Below are 27,612 nucleotides of genomic sequence, written 5' to 3'. Positions count from 1 at the left end.
ATTTGAGAGAGAGAGAATGAGAGAGAGCACGAGAGGGAAGAGGGTCGGAGGGAGAAGCAGACTCCCCGCCGAGCAGGGAGCCCGATGCGGGCCTCGATCCCGGGGCTCCAGGATCACGACCTGAGCAGAAGGCAGTCGCTTAACCAACTGAGCCACCCAGGCGCCCCCACGCAGCCCACTCTTGCGGAAGGAAAGCCTGACTCACGGGGCCGCAGCGATCTGGCTGTGGTTGAGTGGAGTCTGGGAGGTGCCCAGCGGGGCAGAGCTCCCCAACCAGGGCTGGGAAGTGGTCGCAGAACACGCATTTTGGGGGAGGACCGAGGACAGAGGGAGAGAGTAGCGGCCCTAAGGAACTCGGGAATCCAGGGACAGCCTTGAGCTTCGTGAAGTCGGCTCATCCTCCGCCTTTATTCGCCGGGTAAATATGGGTTTGAGGATGGAGCGCCGCGGGTCCCTATCGGCCCAGAGGGAAGGGAAGGTGCCTACCCCGTTCCCTCAACCAACCAGCAGGAGGGAAACAGCCGGTCGACTTCAAAGGGCCCCGGCGCCGGCGTTTGTGGCCGCCCTCATGGATATTCATGACTTTGGGCCAATTAACGCCTGAATGGCTCAGAGCACACCAATCGGCTTACAGCATGCAGATAAGTATCAAAGATGGGCGGCTTCTCCTGAGGCTGGTGGAAGAGACTCAACGCGGGGTGGAAACGGAACCCTGAGTCCAAGGAGCTCAGTTTCCCGAGGAGTGTGCTTGAGCGATTGGTCGATGTGCGTCACTTCCTGTCGGACTGGCGGAAGTTGCTTCCAAGCGCGTTGCGATTTGTAGGCGTGAGTTCCGGTGGTGGCAGAAGTGGTTGTGTTGCCGGTGCTGGAGAGTTGCGATGGCGGCAGTGGATTCGGATGTCCAATCGCTGCCCCGTGGGGGTTTCCGCTGCTGTCTCTGCCACGTTACTACAGCCAACCGTAAGCGGTGGCTTGTGAGGGGGTGGTTGTGAGTTCTCGTCTTTGGGTCCTAGCGAAAGTTAGGGTTATAGGTCATAGTTCTTGTCAAGTCGGTTGGTAGGGTCACTCACCTCCGTTTTCACGCCGTCTGTACGAAGGGATTGGAGAGTGGCGAAAGTCCCGCCACCTTACTCCCTCCTTCCTGGTGTCCGAAATCTCCACAACGAAAGTTTCTTCCCTCTTTAACGGTCATCTGTTGGACGCCACCTTTGTGTCTGGTACTCTGATGGGCTCTCGGGTGGGGTGAGGGGATTCAGAGATGAAGGAACTCACCATCGAGAGGTGGAGACAATTCCGATGCTCAATAGACATGTTTGGAGAGCTGTAGGATCACAGAGAAAGTAGTAATTAACTCAGGGAAGCCCTACAGAGGAGCTTCCCGAAGGCAGAGGTGTACGAAGGAGCATGACATGCGTGACAAGGAGATGGGTTTGGCAAAGTGGACAGGGTTCTTGTATGACAGCGCAGGGGACATGAAACCTCAAATTCAACTTAAAAAAAAAAAGATTTTATTTATTTTTGGGAGAGTGCACAAGTGTGTGTGTGTGGGGGGGGGGCAGAGGGAGAAGCAGGCTCTGAGCCTGATGCGGGACTTGATCCCAGGACCCCGGGATCATGACCTGAGCGTAAGGCAGACGCTTAACTGACTCAGCCACTCAGGTGGACTCAAATTCCACTTCTGAAGTCTGGAATCGTGATCTTCCCTAAACTGGAATCACGATCTTCCCTAAACAGAATCTTCTGTTCCTTTTCTTTGTGAATGGCACTATCACTATTTGTCCTGTAGGGCAAGCCAAAAATCCAGCATAGTCTTCCCTGGCCCAGCATATACATTGGTGACAACAAACAGCTGACCCAGAATTTAATAAAAATAATAATTGTTAACTTTTCCCATGTTCAACATGTATCAGACCGCCAGGTACTCTATATTGCATAATAACCATGCGGTAAGTACTATTAATATCTTAATTTTGTGTCCTACGAAACTGATGCACAGAGAGGTTAAGTAACTTGCCCAAGATCTCGCACAGTTTGCCAGACCCGGGATTTAAACTTGGGCAGTGTGACCTCAAATCTTGCCCTTGCAATCTCTCTACCATACCTAGAGACCATCCTTGAGGGAATAGTGTAGGGTCCTGCTTTATTTAGTTCTTCTGTATATGACCTGGATAAGTTTCCTGTTAATTTGTTTTATAATTTGCTGGTGTTGCTCTACCTAGCACTTAGAGATGGTTTAAGAAAAACTTGTAGCTAGTTCTCCTGGGAACCACTTAGAATACTTTACATGGACACGTGGCCAAGAGAGGAAGGTGAAAAGAGCCAGGACTTTGTATATTCAGAGGTCACGCTTTCTGTGGCTTGGAAGGATCAGTAGGATTTAGGAGTGCATTTAGGTAAAGTCGGGGTAAGTAGACTGAAGAGTGATTTGTATGTTTTCTGTTTTACGTTTGTCTTTGCAGGACCCAGCCTAGATGCCCACTTGGGGGGCCGGAAGCACCGGCACCTGGTAGAACTACGAGCTGCCCGAAAGGCCCAGGGACTTCGAAGTGTGTTTGTCAGTGGCTTTCCCCGGGATGTGGATTCTGCTCAGCTCACTCAGTACTTCCAGGCATTTGGACCCGTGGCCAGTGTCGTCATGGACAAGGACAAGGTAGAGTGAATGGCTCTTGGGGTAAAGGATGAGTCAGGTGTGCCACATACAAAACGAAATGAGAGAGAAACCAGCAGCCCTGTTTCAGCTGGTGCCTTGTTCCATGATGGACACCACAAGTACTCGGGCCAGTCCAGCTTTGTGAGCCTCCCTGAACCGTACCCCCCACACCCCCCCACAACCCCTACTCTCCCACCTCCCCGGCACCTGCTTGGATTTTATCAGTTCACTAGAGTTAGTCATTGGGGGACTTGTTGGTCATCAGTTTAGTCAGTCAGTCTTCATTTTAGTTGCCAAGTATTAGCTGTTGACTTTGTACTAGGCACTGTGTGTAGAGCTGCATTTTTTAAAAAAGATTTATCTATTTGAGAGGGAGAGAGAATCTCAAGCAGACTCCACGCTGAGCGGGGGAGCCTGACACGGAGCTCGATCTCACGACCCTGAGATCACGACCTGAGCTGAAACCAAGAGTCGGATGCTTAACTGACTGTGCCACCCAGGTGCGTCAGAGCTACATTTTCAATAGTGAATAGGATAGATGTGGCCTGTGCAGGCACAGAGCTTATAGTCTAGTGACTATAAAGTAGACAATTAAATGAGTAACTACAATGAAGTAGGTGCTTTAAGACCACACCATCGGCAGATCTATCCTAACCCCACAAGAGACTGCTAGCAGTTTATTAACTTACGGTGAGAGGTACTGAAATTAACTGGTCAAAATACCCTGTCTTCTGGACAGTGCTAGACAAATAAGCTTGTTCTTTGTGATCCTATTTGTCTTCCAGGCAGGGCTTTTGTCAGTTTCTCTTTAGTCCTTTGAAAAAAGTTCACTGTTGTACTGCTGTGTTGTATCGTCATGTTCTAGTTCTGAGACTGTGCTCTGGTTGTGTAGGCGTGGCTTAGGTGATCCCAAATGGCTTTGGAAGCCCATGTCTTCTCTTAGGATGGGCTGGGGTGTGTTCTTCTTAGAGATCACATTCGGCAACTGACCCACAGAGGCTTTAACAAAAGGGGCTTAATTGTTCTCATTAACAAGAAGTCCAGACCTGGGCACTCCAGCACTTTACTGTTTTCCTGCTCTGTCATTGGCACGTGGCTCTCCCTTCCTAGTTGTGATAATGCTGTTTGTACATCTTGAGGTAAGAGAAGGGGGCAGGCTGAGGGACAGAGTATAAAAGGCTAGTGCCAGCTGAGTCTGACTCTCTTTCCCTGCTTTTCTTTATTTTCCAGGAAAATATCTTTCCCAGGGGCCTCTTCGTTAGACTTCTCATTGGCCTGAATTCTATCACATGGTTACCCCTAGCTGTAGGCGAGCCTGAGAAATGAAGTTTTTAGCTGGACATCTTGCCCTTATGAACAATTGGAATTCTGTTAGTAAGAAAGAAAAGGAGAATGTATATTGGGAGGGCAGTTGGCAGTGTCTGCCCCAGATTCCTTTTTCAGAAAACTCCGTATCTCTGTTTTTGTTCGGATTCGTTTCAGTTGTAGGGAATGACCTTTTTTCTGAACTTAAACCTCACGTTTCTGAGGCTTTTAATTATTTTGACAATAATGACTAAAATTTTTATTGAGCAATTGTCACGCCCCAATCATGAGTGAAATGGTTTACATACAGTATCTCATTTCATTTCCACATTTCCTTGAGGGACAGCATCACTGGGAAGTTGGGAGATTTGGGGGATTAAGCCTTTACTTGGAGGCAGTCACAAGTTATTTAACTTCTCTTAGTTTTAGTTTCTTGAGAGAATTGTGCACTCAAAGACAAGGCCAGGCAAAGAGACACCTAATTTCTAGCTGGGGCTTTGATTGCATACTTGGGTTTGAACTGCAGTCTGGTGAGTAGTGTGATTCCTCAGAGTCAGAAGATTGGCCTGGGCAGGTCCAAGTGGCTGCCTTTCTCCTTGGTTTCACTATGGTTCTTTGCCGTGTTTGGCATGGGTGGAAGCGAGGGTAGGAGGGGTACACCCGCCCCGCCCCCGGCTGGTATTTTTGATTGAGGTGTGACTTACACAGCATAAAATTCATACTTTTAAAGTGTACAATTCAAGGGTTGTTAGTATATTTTACAAGGTTCTGCACGCATCATTCCAGAATGTTTTATCACTCCTCATGTGTCTTTCAAGCCTGTGTGCTGGTGAGGCTGCTCCCCCCTATCTCCCCCACCCCCCACTTCATTAATTTTTTTTTTAAATAAAGTTTCCTTTTTTTTTTTTTTTGAAGATTTTATTTATTTATTTGACAGGGAGAGACACAGCGAGAGAGGGAACACAAGCAGGGGGAGTGGGAGAGGGAGAAGCAGGCTTCCCGCTGAGCAGGGAGCCGGATGCGGGACTCGATCCCAGGACCCTGGGATCATGACCTGAGCCGAAGGCAGAAGCTCAACGAACTGAGCCACCCAGGCGCCCCTCATTAATTTTTTTATATGGTGTAAGGTAGGGGTCCAATATTATTCTTTTTTTTTTTTTAAGATTTTTATTTATTTAACAGAGATAGAGAGAGAGCACAAGTAGGCAGAGCGGCAGACAGAGGGAGAGGGAAAAGCAGGCTCTCTGCCGAGCAGGGAGCCCGATGTGGGGCTTGATCCCAGGACCCTGGGATCATGACCTGAGCCGAAAGCAGCCGCTTAACTGACTGAGCCACCCAGGCGCCCCCAATATTATTCTTTTACATGTGGCTATCCAGTTGTCCCAGCAGCATGTGTTGGGAAGGCTATTCTTTCCTCATTGAGTGGTCTTGACAACTATATTGAAAATCAGTTGACCATAGAGGTATGGGTTTAATTTCTGGAGTCTTTGTTTCGTTTTCTTCATCTGAATAACTGTCTTTGTGCCAGTGCCACCCTTTTTTCTTCTCCTTTTTTTTTTTAAGTAACCTCTACCTCCGACGTGGGGCTCGAACTCAAGACCCTGGGATCAAGAGACGCAGTCTCCAGGGATTGAGCCAGCTAGGTGCCCCAGTATCGCACTGTCTTGGTTATTGTAGCATACTTTGTTATAAGCAGGATGAGGCTCTATCTTTACTACTGAAGAGAATGTAAAAGAATATGGACTTTTGCCCCGAGGCAGTCATATTTTTCCCGCTCCTGCTAACATTTTGCCTTAAATATATATATATCTCAGTGAATATTGTGGAACTCAACCAGATCATAGCTGTCATGTTGTTGTTATTTCTAGATAGGAAGTCTTTTCAAGGTAGGGTATGTTTATATTTCCACCTAGCACAGTTACATGGATTCCAAATCAATGCTAAAAGGTCTAATTAAGTTAGAAGGAAAAGTTAGGTGATGCATCAGAGTATAAGTGGTGAAATCATGTCATTGGCAAGAGTAGGGGAGAATAGAATAAATAAAATGGGATTTTCAGAGGCAGACTGGGATGAGAGTAATTGTGTGGGATGGGAGTGAGGGAGAGAGTTGTTTTTCTAAATATGTTCCCTGTTCCAGAAACAGTAAGCAGATTTCCCAATTTATAGGGTGGTCCCCATTTCAAAGAATCTCACCCACTGTCAAACCATGTGTTCGGTTTTTATTTTTTATTCCAAAACCATGATCCCTGCCCCGGTTGTGTTTTGCCAGGGAGTGTTTGCTATCGTGGAGATGGGGGACATTGGGACCCGGGAAGCTGTCTTGTCACAGGCCCAGCACAGCCTGGGAGGACATCGCCTGCGGGTCCGGCCACGGGAGCAGAAAGAGTTCCAGAGCCCAGCCTCCAAATCCCCCAAAGGAGCGGCCCCTGACAGTCACCAGCTGGCCAAAGCACTAGCTGAGGCCCCAGATGTGGGGGCACAAATGGTGAAACTTGTGGGGCTGAGGGAGTTGTCTGAGGCTGAGCGGCAGCTACGGAGCCTCGTGGTGGCCCTGATGCAGGAGGTCTTCACAGAGTTCTTCCCTGGTGAGTCACTTCCCTTACCATGTTTGAGTCCCCATCCTCCCTCCTTCCCCTGCCCCCAAGTCTGCATTCCCCAGGTCTCCTGCAGCTAGAGGCATTTATTTGGCTGTTCTTCCTTCTTTGTGCCCCACCGTATTTTTCTACCCCATACTCCTCTCTAATGGCCCTCGACCTTTATTTTCTGCTTGACATCCAGGCTGTGTGGTCCATCCTTTTGGTTCTTCCATAAACAGTTTTGATGTCCATGGCTGTGATCTTGACCTCTTCCTGGATCTGGGTGACTTGGAAGAGTCGCAGGTGAGTGACCGGGGAGGCAGCTGGGAAGAGTCAGTGGGAATGGTCATGGGACTCTGGGCCAGCACGGTCTCTCTCAGGCCTTCGTTCCTCATTTGTAAAACGCGGATAATGGAACCTGAAAGGGTTGTTACAATTGGAGAAATGTGAATGTATTAGATGGGTATTAGATAGGATGAATATGAGTCGACACAGGATACGTGGCATTGGTAACAGGAAAAAACCAGATTTCAAAACGGTGTATATAATACTGTATTTTGGGAAAAAAAATATGGAAGGACATACAATAAAGTAATTTTGGGGTTATGTTTTTACTTATCTGTATTTTCTAACATCTAATGTACAGACTCTGCTTTTGGAATAGGAAAGGGTTGTTAGTATTTTTTTAATAGGCTTTGTGTTGTAGAGCAGTTTTAGGTTCACAGCAAAATTGAACAAAAAGTACAGCTTTCTATACTCCCTACTTTACAAAAAGGTTATTTTATTATTATTATTATTTTTTTTTTAAAAGATTTTCTTTATTTATTTGACAGAGAGACACAGTGAGAGAGGGAGCACAAGCAAGGGGAGTGGGAGAGGGAGAAGCAGGCCTCCCACAAAGCAGGGAGCCCGATGCGGGGCTCGATCCCAGGACCCTGGGATCATGACCTGAGCCGAAGGCAAACGCTTAAAGACTGAGCCACCCAGGCGCCCCTACAGAAAGGGTTATTTTAAAGATTTTATTTATTTATTTGAGAGAGAGAGTGAGCTCGAGTGGAGGGAGTGACAGAGGGAGAGAGAATCTGAAGACTCCACGCTGAGTGCAGAGCCCCATGTGGGGCTTGATCTCACAACCCTGAGATCATGACCTGAGCAGAAACCAAGAGTCAGATGCTTAACCGACTGAGCCCCCAGGTGCCCCACAAAAAGGGTTATTTAAAAAATAAATTTGGGGGCGCCTGGGTGGCTCAGTCATTAAGCATCTGCCTTCGGCTCAGGTCATGATCCCAGGGTCCTGGGATCTGGGATCGAGCCCCGCATCGGGCTCCCTACTCGGTGGGAAGCCTGCTTCTCCCTCTCCCACTCCCCCTGCTTGTGTTCCCTCTCTCACCGTGTCTCTCTCTGTCAAGTAAATAAAATCTTAAAAAAAAAAAATTTGTTTTATGAGTCTTTTTTTTTCTTTATCCCTACATATAGACATACATGCACACACACACTTTATATTTTCAGAATCATTTGAGAGCAGGATGCATACATGATGCCCATGATAGTCCAGTGTCTATTAGGGAAACACAGAGGCATCCTCAGGTTACAGCCACAGTACCGTTAGCAAGGGCAGATGTGTTAAATGCTACGAGATTTTAGGGGCGCCTGGGTGGCTCAGTTGGTTAGGCGACTGCCTTCAGCTCAGGTCATGATCCTGGAATCCCGGGATCGAGTCCCGCATCAGGCTCCCTGCTTAGCAGGGAGTCTGCTTCTCCCGCTGACCCTTTCCCCCTCTCATTCTCTCTCTCAAATAAATAAATAAAAATCTTAAAAAAAAAAATGGTATGAGATTTTGGTCTGCAGCTCATTCCCTGCATTCATCAGCTGCCCGCCAGCAGGCTAGTATTGGCCCCTCTGTCTCCTTTACAGTTCCTCTGCCTTTTTTTGCCTTTCATGACAGTGACAAAGTTGTTTTTTAATTTTAAAAAGGGGTTGTGAGGATTAACTTAGTTAATACATATAAAACCCTTGGAATGGGACCTGGCATATAAGCAGTAATAGATATATCCTGGGGAATGTTGCCCAGATGGGGGACAGCAGGAGAGGCGAATATTCACGGAGCCCATTTCTATCCACAGCCAGCCCCAAAGGCCCCAGAGTCTCCATCTTTGGACTCGGCCCTTGCATCACCACTGGATCCTCAAGCCCTGGCCTGTACCCCGGCTTCTCCCCCAGACTCACAGCCTCCTTCTCCGCAAGACTCAGAAGCCCTGGATTTTGAAACTCCTTCCTCTTCCCTGGCACCCCAGACTCCGGACTCTGCTTTGGCCTCTGAGACCCTCGCCTCTCCCCAGTCCCTGCCTCCAGCCTCACCACTGCAGGAGGACCGAGGAGAGGGGGACCTGGGGAAGGCCCTGGAACTAGCAGAGGCCCTAAGGGGGGAGAAAACAGAGGGGGTAGCCATGCTGGAGTTAGTGGGATCCATTCTTCGGGGCTGTGTCCCTGGAGTGTATCGAGTCCAAACTGTGCCCTCTGCCCGACGCCCTGTGGTCAAGTTTTGCCATCGGCCTTCAGGTCTTCACGGTGACGTCTCCCTCAGTAACCGGTACCTTTGTTTAGGGGGGTGGTTGGGGAAGGCCAGCTGAGCATTCTGGGGTGGGTGAGGAGGGAGCCCTGATGTGGGAAGCTCCTGTACTTGGGCTGAACCTCAAGGTTATTCTTATTGGGTCCCATCCCTCCTCCTGCCATTTGTCTCCTGTCTGGCATCCATTTTCTTGAACGTAAAGTGTGTTGTTCTTGGGAATACTATTTTTAGGGGATTTAGAAAAGAGTTCCAGGGTTGAATAAATTTGGGAAATGCTAAGTTAGATGCAAATCAGTTTCTCCCTTCCCACCCTCTCCCCCACTTCCTCTTTCCGCCTCTTTCTCCCTCCCTTCTGGTCTTTGTTTCTTTGCATATGAAAGGCTTTGAGCAGTCTTGTAACAAAACCCTTCTTGAATATCCTACCCAGGATGGGCATATGGGATGTAGTGTTCCCCCCCAACACATGTGACATCCTTTTGCATGCCCTTTCTTTGCATGCCTCTTCACATGACTGTGTCAGCAAACACTTGGGAAACCCTCTTTTGGCCTCATTCCAGCCGGCCCCCTGTTCTGCAAGCCTGGAACAAGGGCTGGGGTGATAGTTCAGAGGGTTTCCCCAGCACTGACATCCTTGTCTTGGTTCCAGGCTGGCCCTGCATAACTCTCGCTTCCTGAGTCTCTGCTCTGAGCTGGATGGGCGAGTTCGGCCCCTCGTGTACACCCTCCGCTGCTGGGCTCAAGGTCGAGGGCTGTCAGGTGAGAGTGAATCAGGACAGACTTGGGGCTGAGCTGGTGTTGGGGCAAAGGCAAGGGTTCAGGGAGGGGAGGGGAGGCAGGTACAGGAACCAGGGTTGGGAGATCCAAGCAGGCTGTTAGATGCACCTCCAATCTAATTGGAATAATTGTTTACCCAGGAAGTGGCCCCCTCCTCAGTAACTACGCCCTGACCTTGCTCGTGGTCTATTTCCTTCAGACCAGGGACCCTCCTGTGTTGCCCAGTGCGTCCCAGCTCACCCAGAAAGCAGGTACAGCGGCCCGGCCTCCACCCTCTTTGTCTTGTTAGCTTCGGCTTTCCTCTTTTCTCGTTTAGATGTACTGGGCTACCCCAGGAATGAGATCTCTGCTGTCACCCCCAAATCTGCTCCTGCTTCCGGTCTGACCCTCACCTTCTTTTCTTTCACAGGTGAGGGCGAGCAGGTGGAGGCTGATGGCTGGGACTGTAGTTTCCCCAGGGATGCCTCAAGACTGGAGCCCAGCACCAATAAGGAGCCCCTCAGTGAGTCTGGGGAGCCTGGGAGAGGATTAATAAATGATGTTAATCACAACTGTAGGTTATATCCATCAGTTACCGTTTGCCAGGCACGGTTCTCACAGCAGCCTCCTGGGATAGCTGGTATGGTTAATACCATTTCACAGATGAAGAAACCATGCCTTGGAGCAATTAAGCGGCTTGCTCAAGGTTACACTGCTAGTGAGGGGAAGGAGCAGCATCTGGGGGGGAAGTCGGAGTACAGGCCAGGGCTTGAGGATCCAGTGGTGATGCAAGGGCCAAGTCCAAAGATGGAGACTCTGGGGCCTTTGGGGCTGGCTGTGGATAGAAATGGGGGCACGGGGAGAGAGGCCGGTCCTCTTGTTTATGTAGAGATCAGAGGAGTCTGGCTTCTGGCACTCTTCTGAGCTACTTGGAAGGGAAAAGAAAGTCCTTCTAAGAGAATGCCTCTAGTGCAGGCCTGTCTCAGTCCCGGCCTCTAAGTAACCCGTTCTGCCTGGTCTTCCTCCTCCTCCAGGTTCTCTGCTAGCCCAGTTCTTCTCCTGCGTCTCTTGTTGGGATCTTCGTGGCTCACTGCTGTCCCTGCGGGAGGGTCAGGCACTGCCTGTGGCAGGGGGCCTGCTCTCTAATCGCTGGGAGGGTCTGCGCCTTGGCCCCATGAATCTCCAGGACCCTTTTGACCTGAGTCACAATGTGGCAGCCAACGTGACCAGCCGGGTAGCTGGGCGGCTACAGAACTGCTGCCGAGCGGCAGCCAGTTACTGCCGGAGCCTCCAGTACCAGCGGCGTTCCTGCCGGGGTCGGGACTGGGGGCTGCTCCCCCTTCTGCAGCCCAGCTCCCCTAGTTCCTTGCTGTCTGCAACACCCATCCCCTTACCCCCTGCTCCTTTCACCCAGCTCACTGCTGCCCTGGCCCAGGTGTTAAGGGAAGCACTGGGGTGCCATATAGAACAGGGAACCAAGAGACTGTGGTCAGACAGAGGGGGACCTGAGGAGTCTCCTCAGGGAGGGACGAGCAAAAGGTTGAAACTAGATGGACAGGAAAGAAGCTGTGAGGAAGGGCAGGAGGAGCAGCAGGGGTGTATCGGGGACCACAGTGAAGACGGGGTGGAGGAAATGGTTGTAGAGGTTGGAGAGATGGTGCAGGACTGGGTGCAGAGCCCTGGGCGGCCAGGGGAGCCACCCCAGACGCCCGGAAAGCAGCTAGCCCCTGGTGAAGAGGTGCAGTTGGGCCCTGCAGCACTGGCAGAGCAGGGGCCCAAAGGACCCGAGGCAGCCCGAGAAGGGTCCCGGGGTGAGACAGGGAAGGGCGTGGGGCTCTCCTCAGAGAGCTGGCGCTGTGCCCTGTGGCACCGAGTGTGGCAGGGGCGGCGGCGGGCCCGGCGACGCTTGCAGCAGCAAACCAAGGGAAGAGGTGGAGGCGGTGCTGGCACCGCGGAGTGGCTGGCAGTTGAGGCTCAGGTCACCCAGGAGCTGAGAGCACTGAGCAGTGCCGCACGGCGGCCCGAGGCTGAGCCGCTCCTCACCTTTGTGGCATCTGCCTCCCAGGCTGACCAGACTCTCACCGTCACCCCAATCCAGGATTCTCAAGGCCTGTTCCCTGACCTCTATCATTTCTTACAGGTTTTCCTCCCTCAAGCACTTCGGAACCTCCTTGAGTGAAGACAGGGACCCTAAGGGGCAATAAAGCTGCTAGTTTAATGAACACGACAGTTTCCTCTGATTTCCACCTGGTAGTAATCCTCCTTCCACCCAGTACTTGGCCTTCCCAGACCTTACTGCCTCTTCTCAGCCATGCCTTCTTTGGCTACCCTAAAATAGGTCTCAGCCTGTTTCCTTCCTACCGTTTATCACAACCTGCAGCGAGCGCCTGCAATGGTGTGTGTGTGTGTCCCTGCACCCGGAGCCCGCTCGGTAGGGTTCCCGAAGGATGGAGGGCCGGGTGGACGGCTTGGGCACTAGTACCTGGCAGAAGAACCAAGTTTGCCTCCACATTTACCTTGCCGCCGGGATTTATATGGTGATGGCCTGAAATTGGGGTTCAGGTTTCTTCATCCACTGTCTCACTTAACCGAGTTCATGCTGTTCTGGTTAAAATGGGGGAAACATTTTCCGACCTGAGCGTGGGTAAAGGGCAGCCCGTCATGGGTAAACTGGCAGCTCCTCCAGGATGACAGGTGGAAGGGATCCGCCGTGTATTCTCGGCTCTCCCCGGCTGCAGGCCCGGTACCAGGGCCCTTATTGCAGCGAATGCATCGCGGAGCCATAGAGTGGTTTAATGGGAGGAAACCTAACTCTGGCAGGGTTTCTGACTTGGGCTCTGGTTAGATCCTCATCCTCTCCTCTAATGGACTTATCCACGCCGGACTTGTTTCCGCTCCTGTGAGTGTCCCACAATCCTGATGTTAGGGGCCTGGCAGGATCTCCGTCAAGTCACCGTGGGTTCCCGAGCTGGAGGGGAACGCCTCTGGGAGCCGGCGCGGCGCGGAGTTGGCAGCTGTGCCACGTCGCAGACAAGGGGAGGTTTTCCAGCTCGTTCTCAGTTTATCCTCCGCGCCTTCAACCTCCACGTCGGGACTCGCATTGGCCAAGCCTGGACGGGAGGGCCGGGCGGGCCAGCCAAGAGCCTCACTGCGCAGGCGCGAGCTTTCCGCCTCGCCAACCAGCAGGCCCCACCCCCTTCTTTCTCCAATTCAGCCGCCGCGGGAGACCGAACTGTCGTGCGTATGCCTTCTGTGCCGTCCTCGCTTTGCGGCTGCTGTTTCTCCACGGCTCCCCCCCTTGCCCCCCTCCTCTCCCTGACGGCTTACTTTGCGGCACCGCGGAGAGCCCCACCCCCTTTCTCTGCGGAATCACCATGGCGGCTGGGGTAAGTTTGCCGGCTCCGGCGATCCAGGTCACCGTATCCGACGCCATCCTCTGCCCGAGTAGGGCCCTCCCGCGTCAGAGGAGTTCTGGAGCCGAGTGGGGAACTGATCCGGGGTCTAGAGACCGTACCGTTGAAGAGCAAGGCTTCCAGGCCCCGGAGGGGAACTGAGGCTGGGACTCTAGGAGGCCAAAGAGGTGGAAGGGTCTGGGGTAGAGGAGAAAAGAGATGTTGGGTCCTGGCCGTCTGGGGCCTGAGAAAGGGGTTCGGGTTCATTGCCGCCTCGAGACGTGGGATCCGGGCAGGTTGACAGAACTTTTGCGACCGTTTTGTGGGGCAGCAGCAGGGACGGGGTGAAGAGGAGGGTCTTTGTGGGCAGGTACGGCTGCCTCCGGTTAAGGGTCGTCTGGCGGGGAGGTTTGGGAGTGGGAGGACTCTCCGGACGGTGGAGTCACACGTGCTGGCCAGGTTAATAGAAGGAGAAGCCAACGCCAGGGAACTCACTGCGGGACAGAACCGGAGGGACGGTACGCGTGACAAGAAGGAGGGGTTCTTTGGGGAGAACGAGTTGATTTAGGAAGAGAAGATGCCATTCGGTTTCTCCGTTGCTCTTCTGAGGGTAACTTGGAAATGGTGTGTGTGAGAGACAAGGGTGATGCTTTGGAAGGGGTGAGCGGCTCCGCAGTGGAGTAGGCAGGTACTCGCTCACCGTCAATGAATGAAACCAGGGCTCCGGGAAGGGAGGAGTGTGTGTGTGTCGGCAGGTGGAGTCTGAGGGAGCTACAGGTTCTGGGTTTCTCGACGATGTATTCGAGATGAGAATGCTTCTGGAGCTGTCCTTAGGGAAGGTCAAGCCTGTCAACAAGCTTTATTTAGCAGTTGGTGTGTAGTTCTGTCTTTGGTATTTCAGAGGACTCTGATTACACATGACCAATACTAGAGAGTTTGGTTCACCAGGGGGAGTAAAAGTGAGTTGAACAGATTGGGAATAACTCAGGGAATTTATCTTGGGAGGTGACATTTAGGACTGGGACCTTTTTACTCATTAATATTCCCTCCCCCCTTTCTCCCATAGACCCTGTACACATATCCTGAAAACTGGAGGGCCTTCAAGGCTCTCATTGCTGCTCAGTACAGTGGGGCTCAGGTCCGCGTGCTCTCCGCACCACCCCACTTCCACTTCGGCCAAACCAACCGCACCCCTGAATTTCTCCGTAAATTTCCTGCCGGCAAGGTAAGTAGGAAAGTGGAGAGGGGTCTTAGGTCCTGAGAACTCAAGGAGCCCTGAGATTGTCTCACTCTGCAGATGGGTCTCCATCTTTAGGGCGCCTGGGTGGCTCAGTTGGTTAAGCGACTGCCTTGGGCTCAGGTCATGATCCCGGAGTCCCGGGATCGAGTCCCACATCGGGCTCCCTGCTCAGCAGGGAGTCTGCTTCTCCCTCTGACCCTCTTCCCTCTCGTGCTTTCTATCTCTCATTCTCTCTCTCTCTCTCTCAAATAAATAAATAAAATCTTAAAAAAAAAAATGAAGTTGGTCTCCATCTTTAAAAGGGAGCTTTCCGTATAAGTATCTTTTTTCTTTGCATTTCAGTGACTTAAAATTCTTTTTATTTAGAGCTGAATGTAGATTGACATGTAGTTAGAAATAACTCAGAGCTGTCCAGTGACTTGTTACAAAATTCACAGGTTTCTTTGTATTTGTGGGAGTGAGGTTTGATTTTCAGTGCAAATGTATCAGATCTACCATGAGCCAGCCAAGGGGCTTATAGAGATCGATAAATAACCATGCTAAACGGAGAAGAGAGAAATGTAGTCTGGGGAGCCATACTTTAAAGAATGTGGACAGAGATATGACACTTGGTTTTTGATTTTTTGTCTATTTGATTGAGGGATTTTATATAAACATTTGAAAATATCTAAATCTTTGGGGTTTCTTAATGTGAGTTTAGATTGTAAGGGGAAAAAAATTAAATATTTCTCGTTCCTGGGTTACCGGTAGTACCAGTAGTTTGTATCAATAGTTTGCTGAGTAAGGGTTGTCAAGCCTTATGTAAGAACTCTTATCCAAAATGATTTCACTTCCTGGGATTGGCTAGTGAGAACTTCCTGTGTATTTCACTTATTTTTCTGAATTTTACTTATCTTTTGACTGTTTTGTCCCAGGTTCCAGCATTTGAGGGTGACGATGGATTCTGTGTGTTCGAGAGCAATGCCATTGCCTACTATGGTAATTTGCAGTGGGTGTGGGAATGGGAAGATCTGGAATGAAGGAGGTAGGAGAGGATGAGGGTGAACTGGAGTGGACAGGAGAGGAATTTTCATGGACTTGGATTGATGTTGGCATGACCCCAAAGTTCTGACCTTTGTGTTCTGCCTCTGCAGTGAGCAATGAGGAGCTGCGGGGAAGTACTCCAGAGGCAGCAGCCCAGGTGGTGCAGTGGGTGAGCTTTGCTGATAGTGACATAGTGCCCCCAGCCAGTACCTGGGTGTTCCCCACCTTGGGCATCATGCACCACAATAAGCAGGTAAGCCTTGGAACTGGGGGAGAAGCCAAGGGCAGGGATGGCATCAGCTCCTGAGCGTCAGGAAGTAAGAAATAAAATAGATTGAGAGAAGGGGATGCTAAGAATATGTGGGTAATAAAAGACCTCATCATTGGGGTGTGAATATGAGTTGCAGTTGATGATATCTGGGTTCTTTGTCACACAGACCCAGTGGAAGTGGTGCCTGTTGTGAGTGGTCAGAAGAGAGATTTCTGCTGTAGAAAAGCCATACCAAATGGCTAGGGGGGTGGTTAAACCAAATGACTTCTAAGGTTCTTTCTAAAATCCAAAGGTAAAGGAGTAGGTCAGTATAGTGGGAAATTAATCCAGACTGCTCCATGAGGAAATTTGACATGGAGAGCTTCATTTGTGATACATTTGGAGTGATCCTAGGATCTGACTCCATTGAAAGAGGATGGGGATGAGCCAGAATTTAGTAAATGAAATAGCTACCTTTGTCCTGTTGTTGGGGGAGGGGAGCAGGGAAAGGGATGGGTACCTACTATTAAGCTTTTGATCATTTTAAATCAATAGGCCACAGAGAATGCAAAGGAGGAAGTGAGGCGAATTCTGGGGCTACTGGATGCTCACTTGAAGACTAGGACTTTCCTGGTGGGCGAACGTGTGACACTGGCTGACATCACAGTCGTCTGCACCCTGTTGTGGCTCTATAAACAGGTGACGTTTATAAAGGATCAGGTTGGCAGAGGGTGGGGGCGGTTAGAAACGACCTGATGAGTCTTCCAGGTTACCCTGAATTCTGCCGAGGACTTGGATATGAGAGAGTGTCCGGTAACAGCTGGTCTCTAGGGATCCCAAGTTTGAGTGACTGCTTTCTCTCCTCTGAGAAGTTTGGTAACGTTCTGTTTCCTAAGTTTCTGTTTGGCAGCAAAGATGTTTAGTTTGTTTCCGTATTTTTTGGGAAGTCCAGCTATGCTTGTGGTTAGTTGTAAAGACGGAGGTAGGGCTGGTAGCTTCAGTATCAAGATGTTTGGGAGGCAGGCTAGGTTCAGTTGGCTTCATTACTTAGCGTTGTAGGTAGAGGGATGTGTATGTGTTTGAGAGGGGGAGAAGGAATTCCTTTAGTTCTTTTTCTTCTCTGTAAGCTGTAAAACCGGCGAGGTAATAATTAGTCTTGAGGTTACTGGGTCAAAGAAGATGACATGTTGCAGAGCAGCAGCTCTTTTTTAAACTTTTTTTTCTTTTTAAGATTATTTATTTATTTGAGGGAGAGAGAAAGCACAAGCAGGGGAGAGGGAGAAGCTGACTCTCCACTGAGCAGGAAGCCTGGTGCGGGGCTCGATCCCAGGACCCTGAGATCATGACCTGAGCCAAAGGCAGATGCTCAACCGACCACCCAGGCGCCCCTGTGTGTGTTTGTTTTTAATTTAAAGATTTAATTTATTTATTTGAGAGAGAGAAAGAGACAGCATAAGCAGGGGGAATGGCAGAGGGAGAAGCAGGCTCCCCGCTGAGCAGGGAGCCCAGTGTGGGGCTCCATCCCTGGACCCTGGGATCATGACCTGAGCCAAAGGCAGAAGCCCAAGTGACTGAGCCACCCAGGCATCCTAGCAGCTCTTGGACTGATACTAGTCCAGAATGGTAGTTTAATAATTGGGGGGGAAAAAAAGCACCTACTTTGTGTCAGACCCTGTGCCAGAGGCCTTGCAGGGATCCTCTTGGTTTTTACCTGTTGTATGGGTGAGGAGAAATGGAACCTGGCCCAACGGCACATAGCTGGTAAGTGGTGGCATCGGATTTGAACCCAAGTACTGCAGAACCAGTACTATAGAACTGACTGCTCTGGTCTGTCTCTGTGACAGAATTAGTTTCCCTCTGATCTTAGCAAACTAAAAGATGGTAAATAAGTTCATCACAAAGCTAAGTTTAGTTTAAAGGACTGTGTGTGACTCTGAAATAGTTATTTTTTTATTTTTAATTTTTTGGGGTTATTGAATATTCTTTAATTTCTGAAGTTTGGTGAAAGAAAAGTACATATCGTGTTGTTAATGTTTTTGTTATCTTGTTTATTTGGCAAAATGAGTATTGGTAGCTGTGTTGCCCACCTTTGCTTTTAGTTTTATTGACGTGTGACTTTTTTTAATTTTTAATTTTTATTTTTTTTTAAAGATTTTATTTATTTATTTGAGAGAGAGAATGAGAGATCGAGAGCACGAGAGGGAAGAGGGTCAGAGGGAGAAGCAGACTCCCTGCTGAGCAGGGAGCCCGATGTGGGACTCGATCCCGGGACTCCAGGATCATGACCTGAGCCGAAGGCAGTCGCTAAACCAACTGAGCCACTTAGGCGCCCCTGTGACTTTTTTTTTTAAAGACTTTACTTATGTATGTGAGAGGGGAAGAGATAGAACACGGGGGTAGGGCAAAGGGAGAGGGAGAAGCAGGCTCCCTGCTGAGCAGGGGGGCTCATCCCAGGGGGCTCAATCCCAGGACCCTGGGACCATGACCTGAGCCAAAGGCAGACGCTTCACCGACTGAGCCACCCAGGCGCCCTGACACATGACATTTAAAAGAATAGAATGTGTAGGTGTGAAATGGTTTTGTAAAAGGAGTAAGGCTCCATATGAACATATCTATCAAGTAGATTTGTTGTAAACGAAAGACGGGATCAAGTGTGCGTTAAGTTGGACTGTCCTATAAATGAGGAAGGTCAATGAGAAGCAGCCCTCCAGGGTCAGATGGTATCTAGGGAGCTGCCCTCTCGGGCTTGAGAGGGAGATGGAGCCTTGGTGTAGAAAGAGACAAAGGTCTCTGGCTTGAAACCCCTCAAGACCTTTGCTTCTGCTCTGTGTTCTGACAGGTCCTGGAGCCTTCTTTCCGCCAGGCTTTCCCCAATACCACCCGCTGGTTCGTCACCTGCATCAACCAGCCACAGTTCCGGGCCATCCTGGGGGAGGTGAAGCTCTGCGAGAAGATGGCCCAGTTTGACGGTGAGTCTGCTCGGGGAGGAGCGCGTGGCCCGGCTTGGTCTCCGCCCCTCGATTGCCCATCAAGCCTCCGGGTTATGTGGACCCACAGAGTGTAGGGTATCCCACATAGTGACCAATACTTGATACGCGCACAGACTTTCCTTCGTTGGCGTTAACAGACAAACCGCGGTGCCCGTGTGTGTGTTGCCGAGTGTTGTGTTCTTGCTCCAGGACCTACCGGGAGCTGGCGGCCGAGCACGGCAGGGCCTAGATCCCGTAGTCGTCCCACCCAGCAGTTTCCTCCATCACCTTGTTCGCTGCCTGCCTTTAGGGGCATATGGGAAGAGGCAGGACACTGACTTCTACCTTTCTCTGCCCCAGCTAAAAAGTTTGCAGAGAGCCAGCCTAAAAAGGACACCCCACGGAAAGAGAAGGGTTCTCGGGAAGAGAAGCAGAAGCCCCAGGCTGAACGGAAAGAGGAGAAAAAGGCTGCTGCCCCTGCTCCTGAGGAGGAGATGGATGAATGTGAGCAGGCACTGGCTGCTGAGCCGAAGGCCAAGGACCCCTTTGCTCACCTGCCCAAGAGGTAAAGGTATTGGAGGGTAGGGGGTGTGGGACTAAAGAAGGCCGGTTTTCGCCTAGTGTGTTCCCCTCTCACAGCCAGGGCCGTTTTAGGTTGTCTGTATAAAATTGCAATGTATGATGTTTTATTTGCAAGGAAAACAACTTCTTGAGTTTATACTCAAAAATTGGGTGGATTTTTTTTTTTCTAAAGATTTTATTTTGAGAGAGAGAGAGAGGGTACGCGCGTGTGCGAGCACAAGCAGAAGCAGGCTCCCCACTGAGCAAGGAGCCCGACGTGGGGTTCCATCCCAGGACTCTGGGATCATGACCTGAGCCGAAGGCAGACACCACTGACTGAGCCACTCAGGCGCCCTGTATTTTTACTCTTTTGATGAACAGACAGTATAAACATTCTCACTGAGAAGGGAGGCTGACCATGACTCCACAGTGCCTGTCTGCTTCATTGTTTCCCAGATTGGGGGAATTAAACTTCTCAAGGAGGAAGTAGATGGGATGGTCATCACCCCATCCACTGCCAACCTTTTCAGTAAAGGTTGAGGTTTTTGGAAGAAGAGGAAACTTTCTGGTGTGAAAAAAGCGGGACATCTAGTACTTGCCTGCTATTCTATACTCGTCATCAGCTACTGCCCTGGGTCGTTTCATTAGAATTGCAAGCATTATGAGACCTGTCTTGTCCGGAGCTACTTCACTTGGTTCTCTTTGCGCTCTGCTTTTTTCACCCATTCACTTTGCCTTTCCTAAAGCCATCCAGCCTTGCACTGTGTTGGTCTGTTGGAGTTGAACAGGGTTCACCCTCCCCCATTTGGTAATGGTTGTGTTTTTTTTTTTTTTAAGATTTTATTTGGGGGGGGCACATGCATGAGCAGGGGGAGGGGCAGAGGGGGAGAGAGAGAGGCAGACTCCCCATTGAGTGTGGAGCTCAAATGAGGCTCGATCTCACAACCCTGAGATTGTGACTGAGCCGAAATCAAGAGTCCGGTGCTTAACTGACTGTGCCACCCAGGCGCCCCGTTTGGGGAGCAAGGAGTGTAGTTCTTAGGCCCAGGCACTTCGTACAAGACCAAGGAAGTCTCCAGATGCAGCTGCTCTTTACAGATGTATTTCTTTTTGAACTGAGGTGATTGATCTTGAACCTAACACAGGGACAGGTCAGGAGTGAGCAGGATTTTTGGTGCGTGCACATAAGCTGTGATAACTAAGCCCAGTTACATATGCTGCCGTAACACAGACCCAGTTAATTGATGGTTAGAGATTTTCACGTATATTAGGTCTGTATTCTGGGCAGAAAACAAATCACCAATAGACTGAAAATCGTTAATAAAGTTAGATCCTTTTGGGAATATCAGTTAATACCAATTTGCTGTATTACTATGGTGCTCTCTTGGGCTGCCAAGATGATTTTCCCCAGGATTTTTAACGCCACAGAGGTAATGTCTTCAAAGATGAAGACTGCTGTTTGTCAAGAGTTAATTCTAGTTATTTATTTATTTTAAAGATTTATTTGCAAGAGAGCATGAGCAGGGGGAGAGGGAGAAGCAGGTGCCCCGCTGAGCAGGGAGCCCCACATGGGGCTCGATCCCAGGACCCTGGGATTGGGACCTGAGCTGAAGGCAGCCACTTAACTGACTGAGCCACCCAGGCATCCCAGTTCTAGTTCTTTTAGTGCCTTCCAGCTACACTTGTTTCAGGAGCCATTCAGAGCCTTTCCTCATCTGGGGAGAAATGGATACAACATGGTCATAAATTATAAAGTTCGAACAGTTCAGGAGGGGGTGAAGAAAAAATCCCCAGTCCCTTTTTTGGGTGGTTGAGGTGGAAACTCCTCAGACGAGGTCTCCGTTACAGATTTGGGAAGGAACGAAGGACCCAGGGTTCAAGGGCAGCTTCTCCTTTGCTACATTGTGACAGTGGGCAGGTCACACCACTTAACCTTATCTGGAAAGAGGGAAAGGAATGGTTTTAACTCTAGGGTTTGTTGGCATTATTTATACTAATGAATGATTCAGCCAATTAAACATTTAGCAAAGGTTTTTTAAAATAGGTTTATGGCACAGTCATACAGTAGAGGATTATTTAGCCACTAAAACATTTGTAAGGGACGCCTGGGTGACTCAGTCAGTTAAGCATCTGCCTTCGGCTCAGGTCGTGATCCCGGGGTCCTGGGATCGAGTCCCGTATCTGGGTCCTTGCTCAGCGGGGAGTCTACTTCTCCCTCTGCCTCTCACCTTCCTCCCTGCTTGTGCTCTCGCTTTCTCTCTCTTTCTCTTGCAAATGAATAAATAAAAAATTCTTAAAACACTTGTAAAAAAGAATTCCTGATGGGGTGACAGTATTAAATGAACAAATCATGGAAGGCACAGAACTCCACACATCGTCTCTGGAAAGCCACCAGCTCTGGAAGCCACCAGCGGGAAGGACATAAACATATTAATCCGTTCTATTGTTTGCTGGCATTGTGGGTGATTTTCTTCAGTCAGCATGTGGTTTTTTATAACTGAAAAGAAAGAAAGCACACCCTACCACGAGGGGAGGGACTCTCTACAGGGCAGAGCCTTCCGTGTGCCAGGTTGCTTCAAATATCTGAACTAAGGGCTTTGCAGCATTGGGGCCTGTTTCCGGGCAGAGTGACTCAAGGCCACGGGTATAAGGTCTGGGGCCTGGGGCGGAGGCCCTTTGATAGCATTTGCTACTTACATTGCTGTCACACTGTAGTGTGTGTAACCCCAAGAGGCCTGTGGTCGGGGAAGAGACTTTGGTGAGTCAGGGACTGAGTGTGACTCAGTGGGAAAGGGCCCTGGAGGGGGCAGGCCCTCGAAGGAGGAGCGTTCATTCTGGGTCTCCACCAGGGGGCAGCAGTTTTCCGTGCTTTTCTTGGGGCAGGGCTCCCTCAGCGCCCCCTTCCCCCCCAGCCCGGTGGGTCCCACCCTCCTCAAGCTTAGCTGACTTAGGCTGCAGATAGGGAGCAGAGGAGTGCCCTATGCTCCTCTTTATATGCCCTTCGCTCTCTTCCCTTACAAGGTTGTACCCACCTGCCGATCCAGTGACCTCCTCCTTTAAACCAGTATATTTTAAGTGAAATTTGCCCTTAGTTTCTCTTAGCCTGGCAACCGTTTGTTGCTTCAGGAGGGCTTTCTGCCCATTGACCTTGCTTTTTTTCTCCATTCAGTACCTTTGTGTTGGACGAATTTAAGCGCAAGTACTCCAATGAGGACACTCTTTCTGTGGCGCTGCCGTATTTTTGGGAGCACTTTGATAAGGATGGCTGGTCTCTGTGGTACGCTGAGTACCGCTTCCCTGAGGAGCTCACCCAGACCTTCATGAGCTGTAACCTCATCACTGGTGAGAAGGGGGTGGGTCTAGGAAGAGGAAGGGGGAGGACGAGGCAGTGGGGGATGTGATTCTAAAGGCTGCGTGTTCTCCCTCGACCCTTCAGGAATGTTCCAGCGGTTGGACAAGCTGAGGAAGAATGCCTTTGCCAGTGTCATCCTCTTTGGAACCAACAATAGCAGCTCCATTTCTGGAGTTTGGGTCTTCCGAGGCCAGGAGCTTGCCTTTCCGGTGAGGAAAGGTGTAGGGGAGGAGTCTGTCTCTTCAGGGTGGGGCAAGGGGATGGGAAGTCCGCCGGCATCCCTGCGCTTGTAGGCATTCAGGAGAGTTAAGGGAGTGTGTACAGGAAGGACTGCCATGGTCACTGCCTTTTAGGACCTGATGACGTGGGTCTGAGCTGGAAGTAACAGCTATGGGACAGTGTCTGGTAACTGACCACATGCTGCTTAACCTGGCTTTCTATCCGCAGCTGAGTCCAGACTGGCAGGTGGACTACGAGTCGTACACATGGCGGAAACTGGATCCTGGCAGCGAGGAGACCCAGACGCTGGTTCGAGAGTACTTTTCCTGGGAGGGGGCCTTCCAGCATGTGGGCAAAACCTTCAATCAGGGCAAGATCTTCAAGTGAACATGTCTTGCCATCGCCTAGCTGCCTGTACCCGCCCTTCAGGGAGATGGGGGTCATTAAAGGAAACTGAACATTGAACCCTTAGCTGTCCTGCCTCCTTTATGAGTCATGGCTTCTTCAAAGGGGAGTATAGATACGTTGGAGCAGGGTATTTTCTGGGCCTGCAGTACCTCCCTTTGCAGGAGAGGAGTCTTCGGAAGGGCAGAAGAGAGGCCTCTCTCAGTTTTGACTGTATTTGCTCTGCCTGTACTGTGATGACTGACTTCTAGCCTAGCTGGGAAAGACTGGATGCAGTTAGGGTGGGTGGTGACATGGAGCTTGGTAACTACCCAATTCTTCAGGACCGGATTGCTAAGGTATGAAAGCGCACAGTGTTTGGAGGAACTTCACGTTATTTCTCACAGTTGCCCTGGGAGGGAGGGAGGTGGTGGCATCGAGGGTCTTTGTTGAAATACTTCAAACAGGCAGGAATATCAGGCACAGACTACTCAGAACAGGACCGGCCTGTTGGCATTAACCTGGCTGCGGATCATCTCTGGGGTATTCCTACTTTCTCATAAGGAAGTGGGGTTCGGAGATGTAAGTGGCTTGCCTCTGGAGACAGGATTTTGACCCCAGTGGGTGTCACTGGAGCTTGTACTGGAAATGTGCCCTGCTGCTTCCTGGAATGTGGAGCAGTCTGACTTGCCACCCAAGAACCCACTCAGACCGGGGGTATTAGTTTTTCTCTCTTGAGCTTAATTTTTATCATGCCCTTTCTTCACAGGGTCTTGTTCCTACTTTGTCTTTTTTTTCTATTGTCTTTCTGAAAAGCATTGAAGGTCTCCCTGTGTATTACCAGTTCAGGTGAAGTTGGAAAGCTCCAGTTTGATTCACATTTTGAGGCAGATGCAGAAACAGTCACGATTCAACCTTTGGTCTCTAGTTTATGGTTTTATACGTGTTATTTCTCTCCCACCCTTAGTCCAAGCACAGAGAAGGGCTTAGCATGGGAGGGGAAGAAGGTGATCTTTCCAGGTACAGATGGTCTGGTAGCTTGGGAGAGTGTAGGGCAGTCATCTAGCTGGGTACTTGGACTACAGTTGGGGTTCTGGGAAGAATGGGCGGAGGAGAGTCCCAGTGTGGAATCCAGCTGGGTGAGGATGGGCTGGTTCTTGCTCAGGGTTTGCTCCCTGGCAGGTCATATTGAGTTGGATCCAAACTTGCCACCTGTCTTGCTTCCAAACATTCCGGGCTGCTCTTGGTTAGAATCTAAAAGTGCTAGTTGCTGGCTGGGTTGGGCCCTGCGCTGGGTGCCGGGGCCTCACCTAACCTGTCAGACTCCCTTCACAAATTCCGTTTCCCACCACACCTCCCTGCTCCTTCGCTTGTGTAATCTTCACCCTCTTCCCAGTATCCTTGACCTTCCCAGTAGCTGAGGACTTAGTCGGGAGAGACCCCAGTTCTACAAGGTTTGAAGGGGCAGGCCAGAGACCAGGTGTGGGGCCCTGCTGCAGAAAACGGGGTTTCAGCAGGGGGGGCTAGAACTTGGGCAGTAGCAGGCCTGGCACCCCAACGTGGACTGGGCGGGTCTGGGGGATCCCGCCTCTCAGCCTCCCTCAGACTGCAGGAAGGGTGACTCATCTGCACGTCCTGCCTCCGGTGCCTCAAGTGCTGGTGGTTTGGTGCAGAGGAGAGTTGGCCAGGTTGTTGGATGAGGCCAGGCCTGTGCTTGGGGGAGGGCCAGGACCCTCAAACGGAGGTGGGGTGGGCAGCCCAGGGGGAGGGTGTTGTGGCCTCGGGCAGGGTAGCTGTTGGCCTCCAAAGCTGGTTGGAACTAGAGGGCCTTTGCCCTGCCCTGGTGGGCAAGAAAGAGGTTAACAGCAGGAGTTTCTAGCGGCAGATGTGGGGCGGGGGAAAGGGGAGGTCCAGCTGGAGTTGGTTCGGTCCCGCCCTGCCCCGGGGAGGCCTGAGTCACCGCACAGCCGCGGGCTTGGGGCTGTGCTTGGGACTCGCGCCCTCCCGATCCTGGCTGGGGCCCCGCGCTTGCTGGAGCTCTGGAGCTTGGCCCGGCTGCCCTGCTCCTCCCGGCCCCGCCCGGCTCGCCCCGGCGGCCAGTGAGCGCCTGCGCCAGGGGGCCGTCTCTGGTTGTTGGGCCCATTTCCTGACATGCCCGGGAGGCTCGTGCCACCCGCGCACCACCTAGAGCTGGCATCCCGGCGCCCACACTGCAGCGCGTGCCTGCTGGGGCCCGGGCCGGAGTCGCAGGGAGGAAAGGGAAGGGGGCCTTCTGAGTGGGTCGGGGCTGAGAACAGGGCGTGATCTTGGAGAACTAGAGTAAGATGGAAGGAGGGAGCCGTTTTATCCACTTACTGGGCAAAATCTTAGAGCGTCTAGAAGAGGTGGTGGAGAAGGGAGAGGGGTCTGGGCTCAGGTGCTTTCGACTGAAGATGAAATCTTTATTTTATTTTATTTTTTATTTTTTTAAAGAAATATTTTCTTTTTTTTTTTTTTTAAAGATTTTATTTATTTATTTATTTGAAAGAGCGAGAATGAGAAATGGAGAGAGAGAGAGAGAGAGAGAGAGAGAGCACAGGGAGGGGGGAGGGTCAGAGGGAGAAGCAGACTCCCTCCTGAGCAGGGAGCCCGATGCGGGACTCGATCCCGGGACTCCAGGATCATAACCTGAGCTGAAGGCAGTCGCTTAACCAACTGAGCCACCCAGGCGCCCCTGAAATCTTTATTTTAATTGAGTGTAGTTAACATACAGTGTTATATTAGTTTCAGGTGTACCATAGAGTGACTTAACACTTCCATATATCCGCAGTGCTCATCGGACAAGGGCACTCCTTGATCCCCATCCCCTGTTTCACCCATCTCCTCACCCCCTCCACTCTGGGAACCTCCAGTTTGCTCTCTATAGTTAGGAGTCTGTTTCTTGGTCTGTCTCTTTTTTTTCCCTTTGCTCATTTGTTTTGTTTTTTAAATTCCATATACGAGTGAAAGCATACGGTATTTGTCGTTCTCTGACGGACCTATTTCACTCCGCATAAGACTCTGTAGCTCCATCCATCGTCCCCGCTGCAGAGGAAGTCTTTACCGAGCCCAGCGCATGAATGGGAACGCCTGAGACTTGGTTCAGCCTGTATACAAACCGGTAGATACTGGTTATGAGCAGCTATTTATTTTAGCTTTGTTGGCCCTCCTGCTTACGTCACTTATTAAGACGCCAAAAGCCTTAAGTTCTTCCAAGAAAGACCTAGATTGTCTCCTTTTTTTCCTGTCCTGTTTGAGCTGGAGCTGGACAGCTGCTCGGCACCCTGGGTCAGACCCATCCCACCAGCTGCCCACATGCCCCAGAAGTGCCACTTCCCCTTTTGAGAGGTGGGGGAAGGCTCTAGAATGTTGAAGGGAGAGGAATGAAGTGTTTTGGAGGATCCACCCAGTCATTTCTGAAATCAATATTGTGGTTTTCATGGCAACCAGCACTCTTTGTCCTCGGAACCCAGAACTTTCCCTCCACACGTCAAGTGGGTTTTCCTGGGTGACTGTGGCTTCCCTGGCTCACCCCACCAGCCGTACCTACACTGCAGGGTAACTTCCCCAGCTGGCTCTGGTCGTCTGTGTGTTTGAGTGTCGTTCTGGGGTCCTCACCCTCTTCTCCGTGCCCCCGTCCCCCATGCCGTGGAGCTAAAATGCCAGTGCTCCTGAAAGGTTAGGGAAACAGTCACCTGCTCCTGTCTGTTTGCTCTAATCAGGCTGGCACCGGCTCCCGGGGGAGGCTGTCGTTTTACTCCAGTGGAATTACTGGGGTGTCCCAGCGCTTCAGCACCCAAGCGATGGGTGGAATGGCGGTCAAGGTGGCTGCTGAGCTCTGTGCTGTAGTCACTTGAGTGTCTCGGAAGAGGCAGAATGCCATGGGCACGTGGGGCTGCTTAAGTGGCAAAGGTGTCCTTGGTGACCCTGGGTCTCTAGGTGTTCCTGGGGCTCTTTTCATTCTTGTGGCCCCCTCCCTTTCGGGGGAACCTCCCCCTACCCTCTGCTTTCCTCATTTCCTCAGGATTCCAAAGGGGGCGCCTACTGACAGGAGCTTGTTTACACGATGGGCTTGGCCATGTGCAGAGCAGGGGCCAGACGGTCAGGGTTTGGGGCTATTTCTGATCGGATCTCCCATGGAATGTGCTTCCCTCTACTTCCAGCTGCCCCCTCCCCTCCGAAGCAGGAACAGGTGTCATGTGAGGGCCTCTCTCGCTGGCTCAGCCCTTTTGCAATCATCTGGCTGGCTCTGCCAGGATGGGGGTGGATAGTGAGCTTGGGCAGAGCCAAAGGGTGACTGAGGGGACATGGCAGGGCAGGGGAGGCTATGGAGTTGAAGGCCGAGGGTAGA

At 50.8% G+C, this 27,612-nt stretch overlaps 2 protein-coding genes across 3 annotated transcripts; both read left to right on the top strand.

Annotated features, from left to right (window-relative positions):
• Nucleotides 1–228: 228 nt before the first annotated feature.
• Nucleotides 229–12,072, top strand: TUT1 (terminal uridylyl transferase 1, U6 snRNA-specific). 2 transcript variants are annotated; one of them, XM_027579420.2, is made up of 9 exons: nucleotides 229–418; nucleotides 2,460–2,650; nucleotides 6,225–6,540; nucleotides 6,734–6,834; nucleotides 8,655–9,121; nucleotides 9,747–9,856; nucleotides 10,015–10,125; nucleotides 10,284–10,376; nucleotides 10,888–12,072. In XM_027579420.2, the coding sequence occupies exons 2-9, from the start codon at nucleotides 2,636–2,638 to the stop codon at nucleotides 12,030–12,032; spliced, it is 2,358 nt and encodes a 785-aa protein (XP_027435221.2). In that variant the 5' UTR covers nucleotides 229–418; nucleotides 2,460–2,635; the 3' UTR covers nucleotides 12,033–12,072. The 2 variants fall into 2 exon arrangements, with proteins under 2 accessions (XP_027435221.2, XP_027435220.2); XM_027579419.2 differs by lacking the exon at nucleotides 229–418 and adding an exon at nucleotides 745–960.
• Nucleotides 12,073–13,093: 1,021 nt separating this feature from the next.
• Nucleotides 13,094–23,324, top strand: EEF1G (eukaryotic translation elongation factor 1 gamma). The gene is made up of 10 exons (XM_027579421.2): nucleotides 13,094–13,239; nucleotides 14,312–14,470; nucleotides 15,400–15,463; nucleotides 15,619–15,761; nucleotides 16,314–16,457; nucleotides 18,598–18,727; nucleotides 19,088–19,292; nucleotides 22,458–22,630; nucleotides 22,725–22,849; nucleotides 23,088–23,324. The coding sequence occupies exons 1-10, from the start codon at nucleotides 13,228–13,230 to the stop codon at nucleotides 23,244–23,246; spliced, it is 1,314 nt and encodes a 437-aa protein (XP_027435222.1). The 5' UTR covers nucleotides 13,094–13,227; the 3' UTR covers nucleotides 23,247–23,324.
• Nucleotides 23,325–27,612: the final 4,288 nt, after the last annotated feature.

This window comes from Zalophus californianus, chromosome 11, assembly GCF_009762305.2.
Source record: "Zalophus californianus isolate mZalCal1 chromosome 11, mZalCal1.pri.v2, whole genome shotgun sequence".
Taxonomy (NCBI): Eukaryota; Metazoa; Chordata; class Mammalia; order Carnivora; family Otariidae; genus Zalophus; species Zalophus californianus.
The sequence above is the reverse complement of the archived record's forward strand: the minus strand, read 5'-3'. Positions and strand labels throughout refer to the sequence as shown.

Coding starts and splice junctions, on each gene's coding strand:
- TUT1 (XM_027579419.2), top strand. CDS start 879: ATGGCGGCAGTGGATTCGGATGTCCAATCGCTGCCCCGTGGGGGTTTC. Junction 6,835..8,654: donor GTGACTTGGAAGAGTCGCAG/GTGAGTGACCGG, acceptor TTCTATCCACAG/CCAGCCCCAAAGGCCCCAGA. Junction 9,122..9,746: donor GACGTCTCCCTCAGTAACCG/GTACCTTTGTTT, acceptor TCTTGGTTCCAG/GCTGGCCCTGCATAACTCTC.
- EEF1G (XM_027579421.2), top strand. Junction 14,471..15,399: donor GTAAATTTCCTGCCGGCAAG/GTAAGTAGGAAA, acceptor GTTTTGTCCCAG/GTTCCAGCATTTGAGGGTGA. Junction 19,293..22,457: donor TTTGCTCACCTGCCCAAGAG/GTAAAGGTATTG, acceptor TTCTCCATTCAG/TACCTTTGTGTTGGACGAAT.